Raw genomic sequence first — 17,548 nt, 5'->3', positions numbered from 1 at the left:
GATTCTCGGATCAAACATGACATGTTCGGTAGCTCGCCGATCGAAGATGAGGGCTAGGCTACGGGCCTTCGGATATCTCCGCCAGTCGACCTGCAAGTGGCAGATAGCACGATGCGGAGATGGAGGTGCGGTTGCATGGCCTACAGCTTCGATAAGCTTTTCTTGGTGAATATAACGTGGCAAGATGACTACGGTCTTCCTTGACCCATCATCAGAAAGTGGCTTTTGGACTGCCAAACCCACTTCCCACATTTCTCGTGAATCTCTGCCATCCATCCTCAGCCGCTACGTTCGCTAAAATCCAGCAAGATGTTCAAGAACAAGCACAAGTTCGAACTACCGTCGTTGGACCGCGGACGTTCATCGGACAAGGAGCTCTCTGTATCTATCTTGCCTGCTGCCGACGATAACTCCGTCGTCGAATCTCCAACAGTAGGCCAAGTCACTTCAGCGAATGAAATGCTGGGTAGTCTACGGAATCCACCAACCGACACGAGCAACGTTAGCAACGACAATGAACCAAGAGACAACAAATCGAACGGCTCTACATCGGAAGCAGAAAAGGTCATCACCAGAGATGAAGTCCTAGGCAGCATACGCGATGCCGCCATGAAGTCGCGCCTCGTTATGGGCGCCAAGGAACTGAGAGAATCCGCAAACAGTGAAATGGCCAAGGTCAAAGGCATCCTGTCAAAAGACAATAGCTCCAACGACGAAAAGCTAAGAGGTCTTCTTCATCTTATCCTGAGGTCTAGCACAGAGCCTAGACTGTACAACGACTACTTGGACAAGTCGATGGACGAAGATTCCGACATCCTGATCAGCTCATTTGGTGGACAAGTAGATGACATCTCAGTCCCCCTCCGCATGTTTGACTTGGATACCATGAACTTGGTTGATACGGGTTTCTTTGGAGAGGAAGATCAGTACTGCATGCTGTCCCATAGTTGGAAAGGTGCAGAAATTGACTATGCGCTTGTGTGCGAAGCCCAGCGTGCTGAAGAGGCACCGGGAGGGCTGACTGGGTACAATGATGTGGATGCGGTTCTCGCCCTCTGCGACCAGAAGATCAATACAATCGCAGGTAAATTGCGCAAGTTGTTACAGGAGAGACCAGATGCAGGAACATCAATCCGGCAATTGCTCGTGACGTCTCTTAGAGTATCCATGCTAGAAAGAGATGTGGTTGATACCAAGCAAAAGCGGACTGTTGAGAATGCAAACAAGAGACAGGCAGATCTGGAGCAAACCAACTACCAGAAATTGCTAGACTTCCTGAAAGAAGTTAAGAGTCTACAAAGCCTAGCGAAGCAACAAGAAGATGCAGAGGAGAGGGCCAAGCAGGCAGCGGAAAATTACTCCCGCGCTGAGCGTGATTACGCATCAGAGAAAATCAGAATCTCGAGATACCGATCGAACCGCCAGTTGTCTTATGAGATGGACGATTTGGTTAGGGCCTTGCAGCATAGGAGGTCGGCACGGAAGCTTCAAAAGTCTATCAGCCGTGCGCGAGATATCTTCCAGAGTAGACCCTTCTTCGAGACAGGTAGACGATATATCTGGCTGGATAACTGCTGTATCAACAAGCGACAGGACGCTGAATTGAGTGAGTCTTTAGCACGCATGGGAGAGTGGTACGCAAATGCAGACTTTTGCCTGGTTCACCTGGATACTCCGTGGGACAACCGGGAATGGTTGGATGAATGGGACCTGTGGTGCAAAAGCAAAGGCAATAATGAAGAGGGGGAACCGGATCACACCGAGGATAGCGACGTGGTCAGTACAGCTATGAAGACAACGCCTAGATGTCAGCCTGTCTCGCGCTTTAGCGAAGTCAGAGAGTGGAAGCCAACATGGGCTACCAGAGGCTGGACACTGCAGGAATTGGTCCTCAGCAAAATGACATTCTATGCCAATGCAGACTGGAAGTTGCTGTCGCGACCGGTTGACAGTTTGGGGAGCTACTATCACTTTTGCCCTTTCATTGACTTTTACACCAAGAATCTCAGTTACGTCGATGCCGAGGCACTGAAACTTGTCGACCGTGTACGGGAAGTGATAGCAGCCGCAGAGGAAAATGGAACGATTGAGAATACAAAGACCAGTTTAGTCGCACCGGGTGAGGCTGAAGAGGTGAGCTAAGCATTCGGTGTGAAATACTTTTGTCTGACCGCGATATAGACTATTGGTGCAGAGAGCATAATCCAGGCTCTGAGGCTATTTGGATATGCCGCGCCCAAGAACTTGGATAAGCAAACAGCGAGAGCTCGTATCGGCTACTCTGTCCAACTCGTCGTTGAAGCATTCAAGGACAAGCCAAGCTACACAGACCCGGAACATGACATTAGAGAACAGATCTTGGCAGATATATCTGAGCACTATAATGGATTGGAACGGGAGAAGGCAGTGAGGCGAACAATAAGCCTGCTGCTTGTGGCCCTCGCACACAAGGCAATCAAATCCATCAGGGATGATCGTAAAACAATCGCCGAGTTCAGCAACGTCGAAGGCCTGAGCAGCTGGTGGGATGGCACGGAGAGGAGCCGTTTCTCTGCTCACAGTGTCATGATGCTGGCATCGCATCGACAGTGCACCAAGGCTATTGATAAGGCGTACTCGTTAATGGGTGTCCTTGGAGTGCAGTTCCCAGCGTTCCCAGCCGAGGGCCTTACCAAGGCCCTGTCTCGGCTCATGGATGAGGTGGTGGTTACCTCCAACGATGTTTCTGTCTTCAACTGGACTGGCAAGTACAATGGTAGCCCTATACGCGGCCGGTCTTTGTACGCGTCGAATATTGACGCCTTCTACACCGAATCACGTTTCGATGTAAACGGCGAACTCGTCGGAATTTTCCGAAATGATCGTACCAAAACCCTGACTATCGCAAAAGGCATTACTGACATGCTGCTCGATGCCAGCAACTTCGTCTCAACATTCAAGCAGACCGAAGAAACGATCAGTTTGCTTCTAGAGATGGTCAAATTCATCAGGGAAAATGATAGCCAAAATCTGGAAAGCCTTCTAGATTTCCCAGACCTCGTCGAGACACTGGCAAATGCTGGCGATTATGCGCGGAAAACAAGGTCGGAAGAAGACGCGAAACAGGACGAGAATGTGCAAAAGTCCGACACACCCGTGACTCCCCAGACCCCCCAAGCACGTGGGACTCCGGGGATCGGAAGGAAGAAGTCATGGGGAGTTAAGCTACCGAACCTTCACAAGGGGAATCCTTTCACGGGCGATAAGGCAGCAGAGAAAGAGAAGGCAGCAGAGAACGCCAAGAAGGCAGAACAATTCGAAGCTGAGATCAAGAGTGTTGTTGGCAGGGCCTTAAAAAGTGATCCCGCGCGCAGAGATAACAAAACGTCAGTTGGAAACGAGAAACCCCCCAGTGAAAGCAAGGAATCTGGAGCGCAGGCCATTAGGATCAGCAAGTGTGACGAGCAGATCATCTGCCCGAACCCTATAGTCGTGAACAGCTCTGGAATCAAGGGCGTGTTTGACATTCAGCGCATTGTGGTCAATATGCTGCAGCCTGAAGAGCTTCGTGCGAAAGTCAAAAATGCCGCAAGTGACAAAGAGATGATTGATGGGTGGTGTACTATAAGTACTGGGTTTACTCTCACAATGGTAGCATTCTGCTGTGAGCGAAAGGTCCTTGAAAGGCAACTGGACTTGGTCGAAGTGATCGAGCAAACCATCCTCAAAGAAGCCGCCCCAGCCAACACGAACACGCCCGCACAGGGGGTTGACACTGATGCAGATGCACAGCCAACGAACCCAAAAAGCCAGCAAAACAAACGAACCAATGGTGAAGGTCCAGCACCGGATCCTGCTTCTTCCCAAGAAACAGACAACGTCGACCGTGACAGTCGGCCCAAGCTCAAAAACTACGGCTCTTCGGCAGAGCAGAGACGGGTTTCTCGCATGATTGACTTTGTCACAGAACCCAACCTCCACGCCATAGCTGGAGAATGGGTTCTGGCACGGTTCTCCGGCACGCCAGGGGCGCAATGGTTCCTTTGTCGATTGGAACTGGGAACCGGCAATGAATTCTACGCCCGCCGAATCGCCACGGACAAGTTCAATTTCTCCAATGCCGTTCCCGAGAAAGGTTTGGTCGAGTTTTGGCACAACTTCATGCACAAGAAGAAGCTGGTGATGTGCGATATGCTTGATCATTACCTCGATGCACAAAAAGCAGGGACGTACGCAACTTGGTTCCACGAAACCCTCAAGGAGAGCTTCTCCTGGGGTGATTCCAGTGACGACGAAGATGAGCCTCAGCAGAGCAAACAAGCGAGGGCAAAACAGCCAGCCCCGGATGGTAGTACCACCTTGACATCAACCGCCAAGACCTTGAAGATGATTGGCTGGGGGATCCGATTTTTCTACGATAAATACTATGCTGAATACTTGGAAGACCGTCTCACTGAAATGGCCTTGGCCAAGATACCGGTGAATCTCCACGCCGCGATCAAGGACCTGCACGCGGACAAGGTCCTTCTGCCGGTGATGTTTCACTCTGGAAGGGACGTGCATTTCTTCTAGATAGTGACTGACAAGTGCTGGTTTCATTGAGAATAGCTAATTGGATGTAGTGTGGCTCCGCCAAAATATTGATAAATTATCTACTTATGGGCAACTGCCTATCTGCAAGCCGTAGTGGACGGCAAATTACCATGTCCAATATGACTTCTTCCACAACTTCACAAATTCCAACTTTTGCGGCGCCGTCACGGCTACACGTCTGGCTCTGCCAAGGCGAGCCAGCGAATCCCCTACATAGTTCGGCACCTGCTCTTCGAGCACCATCACGGAAGTCTCACTGAAGGGCCGTTCATCGTCTCGGTCATGAGGGTATCCGTTTTCCGAAGCACTAGGATCAAACATGGTAGCGTCATGCGTTGGCAGTTCATCCGCAGCGACACCCACGACTGCCTGTCCAATGCGCACCTTAATGTAATGCGTCGGTCGACCCAGCAGACTCCACAGGAAAGTAATATACGACCCGGGGACCGGAGTCACCACGTCTTTAGGCTCATACCGCAAAGCCACAGGGAAGATCTTCGTCTTGTGAGGAGCGCTCGCCAGCACGGGGCTCAGCGGCAACACGCCCTGTCCGTTGGTGGTCGTGCACTCAGGGAACAAGGCAATAGGGCGGCCGGGGTACTTCCGCATGATGGTTTTTAGATCGACGGTACGGGCTTTGGGCTGGGGTTTTGCTTGCGGGAGAGCGAAGGCGCGAAGAATTGCTTGCCAGACGGATAGTTGTTCGACTTCGCGTGTGGAGGGATAACAGGACACGAAGATAGGGTCAAATACAGCGGCTAGGTAGAGCGCGTCAATTGGGGAGGTGAAGGAGGAGGCAATGATGGATCCGGGCCCGGGTAGACGGTTCTGGTGCCGGTCGTTGTTGAGAGTTCTGGAAATCGAGCAGCTCAGTAGATGTTCTAAGAGAATAGTATAACGTTTGCAGAGAGGTGCGCAACTGACCCTTTCCTCACTCCGTCCACTTGAAGATCAACCCACCAGATGCTGGGCACGCCTAGGATACACCACAGAGCGGCCTTCCTTCCCAGCGATGTGATCGGGAGCCATTGAAAAAGCAGGAAGTAGCCGATGCAGACGGGTATGAAGAACGGGAGACGGACGCAGAAGAGGAAGATTCGTAGTATCCACTGAGGGTAGCTGAGCGATGGACGAGGAGTCGGGAAGAAGGGTGAGACACCCGTTCCTATACAGCGCATCATCGTCAGTAATGGAAAGCGGGCTCAATGAGTTAGAAAAGGGGTCTGCACACGCACCTCGATCGCGAAATTGGGTAAATCTCTCCATGACAAGGGGATCTTTGGTGACGACGAGATAAGAGGGATTAGTGGAATTGCAGACTGGACATGACCAGACTTTGACAGCAGACTGCCGTAAGCTTGTAAAGCAAGACGTGGGGTGAAAGTTGTCCGGTCAGCGCGGCAGGCGGCGGGGGAACCTGCTGAGCAAATCGATAGTATATCTTATCAAAGAGAATATATGTCGGCCAACTCAAAACCGACTGGGGGGGTTGTTGGCGGCACCAGCAGAAAGGCGCAGTGATTTGTTGATTTCAGCACGAAGGAATGGGAATTGAGATGTTCACATGTCGAGCTGCTGCTGCAATGCCGCACTAGTCCTGCTTGGGTAATCACCTTCCCTGATTGGGAAACCGAGGCTGGAAGGTTGACTTACCGCCCACGTCTATAGTTATAGTAACTAAGTAGTTCATCCCTCGCATCAACAGACTTCAATCAAGCTCCTTTCTCTTTCTCAGCCTTACTATTTACATGAAGTGAAAAGTCTTATACTCTATATATGTACATCGCCCAGTTCTTGCCAGTTCAAAACACCACATTCTCTTCCTCTACCTTGTCATCCGACTGACGAGAAGGAATCCGGAACATCCAGATAGCGACGCCTACCAAAGTGAAGGCTGTCGCAGTCATCATCCAGGCCAGACCGATCCAAGCCCCTCCAAGTTCCAGTCCAATTTGGAACACTGTGGTGATGGACAAACTGGCAATGACATTGCCCACTGATTGCAGGACCTCAATAATGGTGAAGAGACGGGCTGTTTCTTCCCGATTCACCAACGTGGTAATGAGAGCACGAGTCAGGAAGACAAATCCAGACCCGGATGTCTGAACTAGCAGACTGGGAATCAACATCGCCACGCTCGGTGAAAGGCCGATTCCCAACGTTCCGACCGCCAACAGCCCAATACTGATGCGCATGAGCTGCAGGTCTTTCTGGGTCGGCTTCATGGTTTTGAGAAGTTGTCGTGAAATAGCCGGTAGGATGAACAGGAACAATGGGATGGTCAAGGCCGGCTTGAATGACATGAGGAAGTTCGCTTCTGCCAGGGTCCACTTGTAACGGGTGGAGATGTATTGGACCAAAAACCAGGACGAGCCACGGCTCAGTCGATAGACAAGAAACGCGGTAAGGAGGAGCATGATCTGCTTGTTTCTGAAAATGAAGGAATACGGCGCGAAATAGGCTCGCGACCGTTGTTTCGCCGAAGCGAAGAAGGTTGGTCGTGCTGCTTTCGCGGTGAAAGAAGCTTCTTCCCCTTGGAGGGTCTCTTCATCGCTGAGTACCTCGTGTTCTTGTTCCTTGCTGGGAACTTCCTTATACTCGGCGTTCCCGGGTGATACTTGGCTCATCTCCATGCTCGGCTGCTTCCAAGACGGTTGCGATGACCCTACACGCATCGTTTCCGGTAATGATAAGGCGAAGAACATGCCAACAACAGCCAAACCCCAGCCCAACAACAGAGGAAGCCATGGGTCTAATGCCATCAACCAGGAACTGGCGGCACTAGAGGCGAAATCGGCTCCCATGCTAGCCACGCCGAACCTGAAGAATATCGCCGCTCTGATGATCATTAGCTATAGTCCCACCAACGGTTGTGGAATTTGATGCACGCTACCTTTCTTCTTCTGTTGACACATCCGACATCATTGTCCAGATGATGGCAAATGCTACAACAGGGCCTCCGCCAAACAACCAAGCCAAAGAGGATGCCCAGACAGTTCGCAGAGGGAAGACGTCTGGGCGCCACATAACCACCAGCTGAATAATGCAGTTCAGGGCGAAACCGGGAATGCTCAGACAGATGGTGGATTTCCGGCCCCGTCGATCAGCCAACAAGCCGTATGGAATTGCTAGCACAGCACCTGGATGAGAAAGAACGTGAATAAGGGTCCTCGTCTATATGTCGCGCATAAAGTGCAAAAGGGAGGCGCCCAATTGGTAGAGACTAGGGAACAAGAGATGCAACATAGCCTCGTCCGAACCGGCGGTGCCTTCGTCGTGACCTACTCAGAATGCCATCGAAGAACTCCATATAGCCCTTCACTGCAGCCAGATCCTGCTGGACCGCTTTAACTTTGCACAATTCCTCCTGGACCTCGCCGTCGGCCCCAATCTGGGTGGGATCATATTGCGCGTAGTATTCTCGACAGGCGATGGACTCGTATATACGGGTGACGGGGCCGTTGGACATGCAGATGCCGACTTCGACGGCCAAGATCATGGCAAAAAGGGTCAACATTAAGCGAAGGCGAGTTTTCCGAAGGTGTTCTTTCTCTGCATCCGACGGGCCAGACTCCTCTTCCACTGGGGAGGAGGGCCTTTGACCCGAGGCGAGGAACGGGGCATCCTCGCGATCGAGGGTTTCATTGGACTCAAGAGGCATGGTTCCGAATGACCATTGCCCGTCGAGGGAGAGAAGTGAGAGGAAGGGGATATACGACGGGATTACATATGGGCGCAAGAACGCGATCAAATACGAGCATTAAGCGGTGAACCTCTCAGCCTAGCCACAAAACCCCGATAAGGGGAGAGGGGAAAGGAAATTGAGATGAAACCGGGAAGGGGAGGAAGAGATGCGCCATATAAGACTGCCGGGGGGTCCCGCCCAGAAAGATTAAAAATGGCAGCACAGGGGAGACTGTCGTTGGCCTCGAATTGGGGGGCGTGGCGGCGGGCTTAGCAGTTGCAGGGTGACTCCACACTATATGATTAGTGAGACTAGTCCACGGGGCCAAGTCGGTTTCTCCTATTTCGAGACAATCCATCAGACCCTGGGACGTGGCAAGTGTGAGAGAAGAAAAGGGACTAATCGATAGCCAAACAGTCTCTGGCTTTGGATCCTCAAGAATCTGCGAGTCCACTTTTGAGTCTGGGTCCCGCGGGCATCCGGACATCTGCCTACGTACCATGAACATTCTTACGACGGACAGGCAACAACTACTGAAGCAACTGGACAGATTACTACTATCTATCTTATACGATTCGAGGACACACAGACCGCCCAGCAGCTGTCGTCAGCCTCCACTCCCGCTGCAGTTGCAGCTAGTCACTGACTGCCATTTGTCCAAACAGTTCAATCTATTACTAGTACCAAAAGTCTAGGGCTTACAAAACCGTGCAGGATTGAAAAGGCCAACCACTCACTTTTCCTGCTGATCGGGCCACATCTTTCTATTGGTCTTCTCGAAACCACATCCTTCAGCCTGAAGCCAATCAGGGGGGTTTTGTGCTGGACGGGCGCGCCGTCCGTCGTCAGCGGGGGAAAAGAAAACGAACCAAAAAACCATTGGTTCTCTTCAGGGGTTTCTCGGCTTCTCTTCCTGGAAGCGAAAGCCACCGATCCGCCCGCCATCCGATCATCCGCGCTCATTATTTCAACCTCTATAAGATTGCTACATTTTAAAGATGTAGCGATCGAGAATCAATACGACTAGTATAGTCACTTCTGACCGACTCTTCTACCTGCACGACCAATTTCCTTTCCTGGTGATAATCAACCCAGACAGACAGAATATTGGACAAGATCATGTCGGTTATTAAGTAGTAATTGCTTACTGCATAACACCTCCCTCCTTCCCCTCCTCTCCTCACCCCTCTCCCCAAGGTACGATCAGTCGTAGCCTTCTCTCGAGATCGGCAATAATACTCGCTGACTGTACATACAGCGGGCGGGCAAGTAGTTCACTCATAAAGAGCTAGTAAATCCGAAAAGGAGACAGACAGGCATACCATATAGTGCAGACTTCGTGCGCCGGCATACCCTCATTAACTAACTACGCACTCGGTAATTAATTCTTTAGATTGATCGATCAATCAATCAATGCAATGCATGGAAATGATCATGGGTGATATCATAAATTGCCCACCACTTTAATTAATTACTGCATGTTAACCTATTTATCTGTCTGTGACACTGGTGAGTTCTCCTTTTCTTTCTTCAACGCCCGTGGTACTTATTGTTGACCAGTAAAGTTATCCGCAAGAAAGAGAAAAAGCGAATGGGCCTTATTGAAAGGGTAGTATAGTATGGTATAGGATCTAGAAACCTGACACAGTTGGTAGTATGAATAATCGTGAACATTGAAAGGAAACGAACAGACAGTAATAGTGATCATCGGGCCGGAAGACCCAAGTGAACGTCGGCTCATGCTAGATAAGTTAACAAGACAAAGTAAGTAGGTAAGGTAAGCAGTTCTTGATGTTGCAATGCATGGTGTCTTCAACGACACAATATTCATCCATCCCCAAACCCAAGAATAATAGGTATTATATATGGTCGCGATGCGCCAGTAAACGAATGTTAGTAAAGAGATATAAGATGCAAGTCTAAAACGAAAGAAAAAATGAAAGAAGAAAGAATGGTAAGTAAGCAGGGTAAGAACGGGGAGAAAAGAAGGGAAAAGAGAAGAATGTTATGTAATGGAGGGGAGAAAAAAACCACTGAAAAGAGACCAGCTCTATGGCACTTCCTTATCCCCCCTCTTTAGTTCGCCGGGTATGTCGATCGCCTCCTTAACCCACGACATCGACGCGATCTCATCCAGACTTTTTCGTTTCGTATTGCGTTTCAATAGCCCCTCGACACAATCGCGGGCGCCTTCGAGGTCCTTGCCTTTTTCAGGATCCCATTCGTCGTCGCTGTCGGCATATCGGTACCAGGACCACTCGACTCGTGCGATGCGGTGGGGCGTTCGCGCGCGGAGTTTGGCAGGGTCGCCTCGGGTGCCCGGCAATGCGTCGAACGGGAGCCGATTTTCCATCATAGCGTATAACAACACTCCCAAAGCCCAAGCATCTGTTGATCGTCCATCATATGGCTGTCCCATCAAGATCTCAGGGGCTGCGTAGTCCTCACTGCCACAACGGGTCTGAAGCAAAGGGCTTTCGGGAGGCTCGGGTATTCGTCGGGACAGACCCAGATCGCTGAGGGTGATGACGGCTCGATCGTATGTGCGCCAATCCGTGATCGTCTCTATCGCTTGCATCGGCAGGTTGACAAGCACGTCTGAAGAGGAACAGGTGTCAGCCTTGATCGCTGAAAACGGGGCAAAGAATCGAAGGATACTCACTCTCAAGTTTGATGTCGCGGTGCACAATGAAATTTGCATGCAGGTAGCACACAGCCCCCACCAATTCGGCAAAAATACGACGAATGAGTTGCGGACTCATGGGCCGTGGACTCGACGATGCCACGTCAAAGAGGTCACCTCCGGGACAGTAGTCGAGAACCAATAGCGCGCGCTTCTCGTCGCTACCAAATGCTTTCAATTGCACCAGCGACGGATGATTGACAGATTTGAGTATGTCTACCTCGCGCTTGAGGGAAACTTCCAAGCGCTCCTCATCTGCACCACCGGCCGGTCCATACTCGATAATCTTGACTGCAACAAGCTTCTGTGTTACCAAATTCACATCTTGAAGACTGGAAAACATGGTTTCGTCGTCGCTTTCTCGTCTTTCTATACGTGCCGCGAGGGAGACTTGACTGAATGTTCCCTGACCTAACTGACGTATCTTGCGGTACTTGCGACGTTGTTGTGTGCGCACAGAGCGTACCGAGTATATCTCATCAGGGCCAGCTGCCAACGGTGTTATAACGGGTTCGTCATCGCGTTCATCGGAGCCACTGCGACTGCTGCGAGGAGGCGTAGGAGGGCGGACAGTGGGCAACGCGATCCCACGGTGGACGGCCAGATACTCTTCGCGATGAAGATTATTGCTGTTGTTGTTCGTCTTCGAGTCGGTGCTGACAGATGCAGTGATCCCCGGGGGCATTCCTGGTCCTGAAACTGCAATCGGCCGTGGCTTGACCGGGATAGCGCGACCGGGAGGTACATACTCGCTTAAGCTGCGGTTGCGAGAATGCTTTGACCCAGATCCTTGACGTGGTTTTGTCGGAGACACGATGGGCGTCTCAATCGGTGTTTCGGACAGCTTGTCAGGGAGCATGTATTGCCTGCTTCGTGGCCGGGATTCGCAAGCACCGAGCATTTGAGAGGAATCGCTTAGTCGCAAACCGAGACTGGAACCGCTGCGAGAGGTTGTCGAAGGCGTCCGAGACAAAGACTGGGAATTGCGCCGTGGCAGTTTCCATGGCGACATGCCACCGATGGGCGATGGCAAAGGCGTGATGTCTCCCATGGCCATGAGTTGAGGGGAAGATATGAGCGAGGCTGGAGACAAAGTCAAAGATCCTGCGCTGGTTGGAGGGCCGGCGAACAGACCGCGCAGGCTTGGAGTGCGCCGGGGGAGACTGCTGGACGAGATGCTGTGATGCACGAATGACTCAGGTTCCCTTGGCGGGCTCATCTGGCTGGCGTTTGACAGATCCGTGCGAATCTGAAGCGAAGGCAGATGATGGGGGTGTGAGTAGTGCTGCAGAGTTACATCCTGCAGTCCCTCTGCAGGAGATTTTTCGATGTAAAGCGGAGGAGTATGAAAACTCCCTTGACCGGGGACTATAGCAGAAGGTGCACCAATTTCATTGTCATCCGAAGCCGTTGGGTTGTTGGCTTCGTGTAACTGTGGTTGGTGAACGGTAGATCCTGACCTATCGGTCGGTTGGGCCGAATCCGAATGGACCATCGAACGGAAAGAACAGGGCAGCTGATGGATTGAGTGTTCCTATCCTGGCTGTATTAAATCTTTTTTGAGTATATATTTCCCTGATTGTTTGTCTTTTCCTTTCTTTTCTTCTTCTGTTTTCTTTCCTCTTTGTTGCAGCTGACAAAAGGCCCGTGAAAGAGGTGTCGCGGGTAATATGGTGGACTAGGAGCGGGCAAGTTCGGGGTCTAGATGCGAATCCCTCGGGTCAACCTAAAGTAAACCGCGTGGCACTTGGCGCTGAAGGAGGCCCTGGGGGGCGAAAAGAAGAACGGGTAGGATGGATATGTGTTGTATCAGTGCATTAGCAGGGAAGGGGTCCTTATATGGTTGAGGGAAGGACCAGAAACAATCGCGGTAGGTTCAAAGGAATGAAAGGTAAGAAAATTAAGAGGGAGAGAGAGAGAGAGAGAGAGGGAAAGAAGAAGAGGAGAAGAGAGAGAAGAGAAAAGGCAGGGAAGAGGGAACGGACGGCGGGGAACACCGAAGAGATGATCCCAGAACCTCAGACCTTCTTAAGCAGGCGAAGGGAAAGCCAATCTGAAAAGCAGATCCAGCAAAGAACTTGACTTGAGTAAGTAGCTTTCGGCGCGCTGATGACGCTGGCGAACGAACGAACGAACGAAAAATCCAGGCGGGGTCAGCTGATAAACCGGCCGCTTCGAGATTAGCCGCCACGAGGAAAAGGCGCTACCCCGCATTAAGTAATACCGTTGGCGGAAGGACCAGAAGAGGACCGGATCTTGCCTGCTTTGGGGTTAGCTTGTCATGGCCTCGGCCCTATCGCAGTCCTCGCTGTATCGTCCACTGATATGGGACGCGCCACCCAAACCTGATATTAATACTCTAATCTCTCCTTCTCCCTTAATCTCAATCCTGGCAGAAACACTGCGTAAGCTGAACTAGATTTATAATTTGATAAAAAATTGAAGGTTAGATAGTGTTTCCCCCCCTAAATGTAGGTTATTAAACTGTGATAAATCTTATCGCTACTTAATGGGTAGGAGGAGTCTCCCCCCTTTTGGCATTTTCCATGCCCGGTACCACCAATAAGTTCCTTGCAGGGTGCAATCTGCATTGTTGGTGAAAACGGGGGCTGACGATCTGCCATTGCGAACCTTGCGCCTCTCTTTCCCACGCTTTTACTCTTTCCCTTCTGCTTTCTCCCCTTAACAGCCACCAGCCATCGCTTTCTAACCCAAAATGTGCCAATCGTGGTTGCCCAATGAGGCAGGGTTGAGGCACCACGACTTCCCAAAAAGAAAAGTTCCTCGCAGAATGCGGGAGGTGTCGCGACAATCATCGGATCGTGGAATTACCTGTCACACCAACTTGTGGCGATCGTAGCTGATCGCGATATAACTCCACGGCCGAAGCGGAACCTCTAATATTTACTTGGTTACTTAGCGAGTTCAGAGAAATATTCCCATTCCCACTTACTGCCCAGCCAAGGCGTACGGTTCGTCCGCTCCCTCCACCTCACAGGATCTATCCATTCGGCCTCCGAACTCCATTGTACAGAGAAATACCTACATACTTCGTACAATGGCCAGTATACTTCGCTCTTATTTACCTCTTCAACACTAGTCCTAGTTCTGGACGTCGAATATACCCTCGCAAACTACGTACTCCTCTTGTTGACCCAGAGAGGTCTGGATGCGCCGGTGTTTGAAATCCCAAACCTGGTTGAGTTTCCCACCAAAATTCCCATAATAGCAACAAAAACTCCATCCAGGGAGCAATTCTGGTTCCAACGCAATTAGGGCCATCAGCTTAATCTCGTTAATTTCCTATCTGCTCGCGATCATTTGACGCACTGTGCACATCGCCGACCACGCTACTGTAGCGCGTGCACTAGCTCGTCTGGCGTCCCTTCCATCGAAATTGGGCCGTATCCATTCTTCTGCTGCCAATCTTTGGTTGGCCTCCTCTTTTGCTTCCCATTTCAAGGTTTGAGGTGAACGGATCGACGCGCTGTGCCACCCATCCTACGTAAGCTATCCGAATTTCATCATTCCTCAGGTTTTGGTCGAATTTGTTTCGGATGTGGAACATGGAAACAGCCACTGATGGGCTAAGAAAACGCACCGACAACTGCCAAGTCTCCCCGAACCAGGCGCTCAGCTGTCATGACTGACTCAGGACGAACGGCGGACTTGGTCTTCGCCAAATCCACAAGCCTGTCTGAACTCTGAAGATTTCCCGGTCCTCGGGCTTCTCTCGTCAATCTTTTCTCGCGCGCCCTCGAGTCTTGGCACCCCACGCCTTGCTGCGCTTCATCGACCCGATTGCTGACTACGGGCTGCTCACGCAGTACTCCGTAAAGTTTCCGGGCATGGAATTATCCCCCTTCACCTTTCATCCTGGTATAATAATAGGCGATGGTATTTGATGTTATCATTCCACCCCTGTCTTTGTCCGGGTCGGCTTGGTGATTGCGACCGGGTCAACTCCGAACCCGTCCGGCGAGGGTCCCGGCCACTCACTGTTTTGACGGTGGCTCGGATCCGTGAGCGACCAGCACCGCCCATGCGGCATGTCAGCGTTTGCGCCTTCTGGCAATTGTTGGCGACCGTCTCAATGGAATGCTTTGTTCTCGACTAAAACATTGGTTGGGGAGGATTTCCAAACTACTTCTACCCAACACAGTCCATCTTTATCTCCGGTTCCATACAGATTAATATTTGTTGGCGCCCTCAATGTCTCAAGTATGTGCGCTGCAGCCGCCGACCTGCGAGACCCGGGATTCATGCACGGTGTGGCACCAGGGCAACCTGCTCCCTGTGCTATTGCATGCAGGCGCCACCCATGCTCGCTTTCCAGATGCATGATTATTTGCGTTCACTGGTCGGACGCATACAGTTGGAACTTTTGTCCTTGCTGTCGCTGGGACAAACTTTCCCAACCACTCATGTGCTTCGAAAGGTTACCATTCAGTATAGTTTATCTATCATAACTAGATCAATCATAGTCCGTAACCACTGTCCATCATAACCATATGTTTGGGCGTTGTATCATCGTTTCCATCAGACTGTCCGGCCTGCCAGCTAATACACAGCTGGTCCAGAGCGGTTGAGAGCCCCAATGGCCTGCTCGATACTGATTACATTGACCGGCAGTTCGGGAAGTATGCCCTCTAAGATAACCTTCTGATTCAGGGCAGCATATGACGAAGGGGTCTCGATCGTATTGTTCGAGATAACGTAGCTGTCATCATGAAGCACCCGATGCGTTAGCAGTGCACTATCTTTTCTTGTGGTCAGTCTTGTTTCGTGATGATGGCTTACACATTGTAGTTCATATCCAACAGACGAAATGCAGTGCTAAGCACTACTCCCGAAGTACGGATCCCGGACTACCAGTTACATATTGATCAGCAAATCTGTTGACTTGACTTCCACTCCGTCGCATGGCATCACCTACCAAAATCACAGTATCTATCTTCTGAGAACTGAGGATCTCCTCCAGCTGATTCCCCGCACCAGCATAGTACCGCGCCTTCTGCAGCACCACATCATAGTTATCCAGGGTCTTGAATGCCGAATAGATCTGACTATCGGGACTCGAAGCCGTGGCGTTGCCGAGGCTAGTCACCGCGCTGGCGAAGGGAGCGTTGCCGAGTTCAGGACGGTAGGTGTTGGAGAAGAAGATGCGAGTAAAGATACTCAGGGGGGGAGGGTCCTGCTTGTGCACACTTTACGACCGACATAAGTACTCCGTATAATGTATCCGCAGTTCTTCAAGATCAAGCAATACATACGCATCAATCCAGTTCGCGACATTATCAATCCACAACTGCCCGGACCTGGTCGTATTCACATTGGCCACCAACCCATCGATAAGATCTAGATTAAGCACGGCATAATGTTTCCCGAAACTAAACGACGGGTCGGTAACGGTCGAGGTGATATTCCGTGAATAGCCTGGTCTGCTAGTGGTTGTGGTCGAGAGACATCCGGTTGCCAGGAGTGCCAGGCATGCAAGCGAGTATTTGAACATTGTCGTTGTGCTGCAGGGGTAACAAAAAGAAAGCGAAAAACAAAGGTAGGGATGCAATGGGTTGAATAGACTCGCTGATCTGAAAGTGAAATGTTGCTCTAACTTGAAGCAGGGGTCTTTATGTACATTACGGAGTAGAAATTGTCCATTTCTTCCATACTAATCAATGTGATTCTTTTTCTCCACCCTCTTCAGATGGGACTATTGCCTCTAGTTGATCGTTGCTTTTGCGTGCTTCCAGGTCTGCGATCGGCTAGTGAAGCTAGTCATTACTTGTGATCAGTTGAGCTGAGGATTAACGTCACACCGGAGATGACGATTTGATCGGGTTATGGTCAGACTGATTATTCATAAATGATGCTTTAAATTGGCTGGGTAGAAGAATGATTGCTGGTCCGGATGACGGGAAGATCATAACTAGTAACTTAGTCTTGTCTTGATGAAGAATCCATTGGCAAGGGCGCACTTGTGCAGGTAACTAACTAAGTAACTGACTACCTCATTGGGGTGATTGTTTGTTTCCCAAGGGGCTTTTCCCGGAATGGAGCTGATCTTCTGCTGTTGATCTTCCCAAGTGGGGACCCTAAAGCTTAAGCCTGGGTTGGGAGTTGCGGTGCCCTGAAGTCGATGCTATTTACTGCATTCCCGTTGGGTTTATTTTCTCCTAAGAATTTATGTGGGTGAGTTAGGATTATATCTGCTCTTCACTTGAGGTAGACTAGTTGGTGATTTTGGTTGATACTGTGGCGCAGGCATTCGTGCCTCCTGATCGAGACAGTTGGCTGATTCTGGCAGTCTATCTGAATCCTGCATCGAATCTCAAATCAACGATCGGTATGAATGGACAGTCAGATGTTGAGTAACCTTGAGCTGGGAGGCTCGGGCCTTCTAAAATGCCTTGTGCAACATGCTTGCGCTTTGTACTGCTACGTGCAGGAGGAAGACTCCCTTTCCCTATTGTTTCTCTTTCTGCGAATTATGAGCCAATTGTCTCTGACTCGTGCTTATCATTCAAAGTCCACTTTCGATAATTGATTGAACCTTCAAGTTGAAACTGCAGAGCAAGCAGTCGCCCTGTGGGAGCTGTGGAGATGGA

General features: G+C 50.7%; 5 protein-coding genes across 5 annotated transcripts; 1 reads left to right on the top strand and 4 right to left on the bottom strand.

Annotated features, from left to right (window-relative positions):
• Positions 1-309: 309 nt before the first annotated feature.
• Positions 310-4,551, top strand: AKAW2_21505A (uncharacterized protein; the record flags this gene model as incomplete). Its single annotated transcript, XM_041686338.1, has 2 exons — positions 310-2,133; positions 2,182-4,551. The coding sequence occupies 2 exons, from the start codon at positions 310-312 to the stop codon at positions 4,549-4,551; spliced, it is 4,194 nt and encodes a 1,397-aa protein (XP_041540332.1).
• A 126-nt stretch (positions 4,552-4,677) lies between these two features.
• AKAW2_21506S (lysophosphatidic acid acyltransferase LOA1) lies at positions 4,678-5,838 on the bottom strand (the record flags this gene model as incomplete). Its single annotated transcript, XM_041686337.1, has 3 exons — positions 4,678-5,425; positions 5,497-5,737; positions 5,808-5,838. 3 exons carry the CDS (start codon positions 5,836-5,838, stop codon positions 4,678-4,680), a joined length of 1,020 nt encoding a protein of 339 aa, XP_041540331.1.
• Positions 5,839-6,374: 536 nt separating this feature from the next.
• On the bottom strand, positions 6,375-8,233 carry AKAW2_21504S (putative MFS transporter; the record flags this gene model as incomplete). The annotated part of the gene is made up of 3 exons (XM_041686336.1): positions 6,375-7,410; positions 7,466-7,712; positions 7,858-8,233. The coding sequence occupies 3 exons, from the start codon at positions 8,231-8,233 to the stop codon at positions 6,375-6,377; spliced, it is 1,659 nt and encodes a 552-aa protein (XP_041540330.1).
• A 2,074-nt stretch (positions 8,234-10,307) lies between these two features.
• AKAW2_21503S (putative protein kinase) lies at positions 10,308-12,435 on the bottom strand (the record flags this gene model as incomplete). The annotated part of the gene is made up of 2 exons (XM_041686334.1): positions 10,308-10,855; positions 10,920-12,435. 2 exons carry the CDS (start codon positions 12,433-12,435, stop codon positions 10,308-10,310), a joined length of 2,064 nt encoding a protein of 687 aa, XP_041540329.1.
• Positions 12,436-15,500: 3,065 nt separating this feature from the next.
• AKAW2_21502S (uncharacterized protein) lies at positions 15,501-16,452 on the bottom strand (the record flags this gene model as incomplete). The annotated part of the gene is made up of 4 exons (XM_041686333.1): positions 15,501-15,660; positions 15,741-15,808; positions 15,877-16,147; positions 16,214-16,452. 4 exons carry the CDS (start codon positions 16,450-16,452, stop codon positions 15,501-15,503), a joined length of 738 nt encoding a protein of 245 aa, XP_041540328.1.
• Between the last annotated feature and the right edge of the window lie 1,096 nt (positions 16,453-17,548).

The sequence above is a fragment of the Aspergillus luchuensis genome, chromosome 2 (genome assembly GCF_016861625.1).
Source record: "Aspergillus luchuensis IFO 4308 DNA, chromosome 2, nearly complete sequence".
Taxonomy (NCBI): Eukaryota; Fungi; Ascomycota; class Eurotiomycetes; order Eurotiales; family Aspergillaceae; genus Aspergillus; species Aspergillus luchuensis.
Note: the sequence above shows the minus strand (reverse complement) of the source record. Positions and strands in the feature narration are given on the sequence as shown.